Source organism: Zingiber officinale, chromosome 9A (genome assembly GCF_018446385.1).
Source record: "Zingiber officinale cultivar Zhangliang chromosome 9A, Zo_v1.1, whole genome shotgun sequence".
NCBI classification, from domain to species: domain Eukaryota; kingdom Viridiplantae; phylum Streptophyta; class Magnoliopsida; order Zingiberales; family Zingiberaceae; genus Zingiber; species Zingiber officinale.
In genome coordinates, this window is record NC_056002.1 from 36963283 (window position 1) to 36965294 (window position 2012).

The 2012-nt window shown below is 37.1% G+C and overlaps 1 protein-coding gene across 1 annotated transcript; it reads left to right on the forward strand.

Annotated features, from left to right (window-relative positions):
• Positions 1–565: 565 nt before the first annotated feature.
• Positions 566–1124, forward strand: LOC122021623 (WAT1-related protein At4g30420-like). The gene is made up of 2 exons (XM_042579764.1): positions 566–741; positions 828–1124. The coding sequence occupies exons 1-2, from the start codon at positions 593–595 to the stop codon at positions 985–987; spliced, it is 309 nt and encodes a 102-aa protein (XP_042435698.1). The 5' UTR covers positions 566–592; the 3' UTR covers positions 988–1124.
• Positions 1125–2012: the final 888 nt, after the last annotated feature.

Genomic DNA, 2012 nt, shown 5'->3' on the forward strand with positions numbered 1-2012 from the left:
ACTTTTTTATTAATCCACTAGCATAAATCTTTTAATTGGTAGAAATTACCTTCAATGTCATTATTGTTTTAAGTGCCAATCCCTAGAAGTGGCAATGGGCATGGGTTGAGCGAGATGTGGCCAGCCCGCATTCCATGCCTAATATCACGTCGGCTTATTGTTTTTCTATTCCTAGCTTTCAAAGCATTTGTCTATCTTAGACTTGTTTGTTTGACAGAATCAATATGATTTTCTTCCTTTATAAAGAACCAAGGACAATAAAAATTGTCACAAACAATTTGGTGAGGAGATCATGGCCTCTGTGAAAGCATGTGCTCCATACTTCTATATGATTGTGTCCCAGTTCGCGTATGCTGGATCCAACATCCTCAGCAAGCTTGCATTAGGACAAGGACTAAGTGCACTTGTCTTCGTAGTGTACAGGCACCTTATTGCCATGCTCATCTTGGCTCCTCTTGCTTATGTGCTCGAAAGGTTCAAGGAGCATGTCTCATTAGAATTGTTGAGAATAAGATATATGACTACAAATTGAATGTTTTTAAACTCATCTCATGGTTATAGGAATCGAAGACCCAGCTTCTCATTTGGTGTCATGCTAAAAATATTCATTCTTACTATGTTGGGTATAACAATTCAGCAAAATGTATACTACGTTGGACTCCATCTCATTTCTCCAACTGTTGCCAGTGCCTTGGGCAATGTCATTCCTGCTTTTACTTTCTTATTGGCAATTGTACTGAGGTTGATTCAGATATTAATTCCAAGTAATTTTACAGTGAATTTAGTTCATTCAAATATCATTCTATATTTGGTCTTTTTTTGCTCAGGATGGAAAAGCTCAACTTGAAGACTGTAAGAGGGAGGGCCAAGCTTGCAGGGGCCATCTTCTGCATCACTGGTTCCCTGATCTTCACATTTTGGAAAGGTCATTTTGTTGGGGGCCTTTGTTACTTCACCTATGATCCAACTTCATTTCGAAAGTCCTGAGAAAGGCGATGCCTGGCTTAAAGGCTCTGCTCTTATGCTATTCGGCTATTTTGCATGCAGTGTATCACTTGTTCTTCAGGTATTGCGTCAATGGTGTCCCTTGTGTTGTCACATGTATCGCTTTTGATGTAAAAAGAATGTTTGGGTATTTTATGGATATTCTTGTAAGAAGATTATTTATATAATTTGTGAATATTTGTGTATTTTATGGATATTATTGAATGAAGAATATTTGTACAATTTGTGAATATTTGTGTATTTTTTTTTGTTATTGTCGGTTTTAAAATCAAATATGTGCTGTTAAAATATATACATATTACATCGGTTTTCCACCGATGTAAAACCGGTGTTATAAAGTAATATTACATCGGTTTTACATCGTTGATGAAACGGTGTCGTTAAGTGATACTACACCGGTTAATAACCGATTTGAAGACCGGTGTCGTTAAGTGATACTACACCGGTTTTAACCCGATGTCTAAAATGGCAGACTTTTAACATCGGCTTCATAGACATCGGTCGAAAATCAAATAGACACCGGTGGAAAACCGATGTCTATGAGCGATTTTGTTGTAGTGAGATTATAGAAGCTAATTAAGATCATTAATATAATTGCTCTACTGAAAATATAGCAGCCCTAAAGGACCACTGTTAATGCACGGCAGAAACAAAGGGAATTTCTACTGGAATCCCAAAATCTGAACCATCTAAAGAGGTAAAGCCATCTAAAGAGAAAGGAATGCACACAAGAAGCCAACTTGAACCCGAATTACTCTATTGCAAACCACAAGCAACCAAAGCAAATACTGATTACATATATATCAGTAACATTGAAATGCTACAACTGGGATGCTAAAATCGACATCAGAAGAAAGAAATCAAGCAAGCATGCTACTCTTAACCTCCAACAAATCCTAATTCTGAACATAAATGAATTGATCCACTCAATACCACAGGGAAGCTTCTGAAGAACATCAGATCTTTCCAAACCAAAAACCCTAGCTAAATTCTGAAACTTGTAGGGC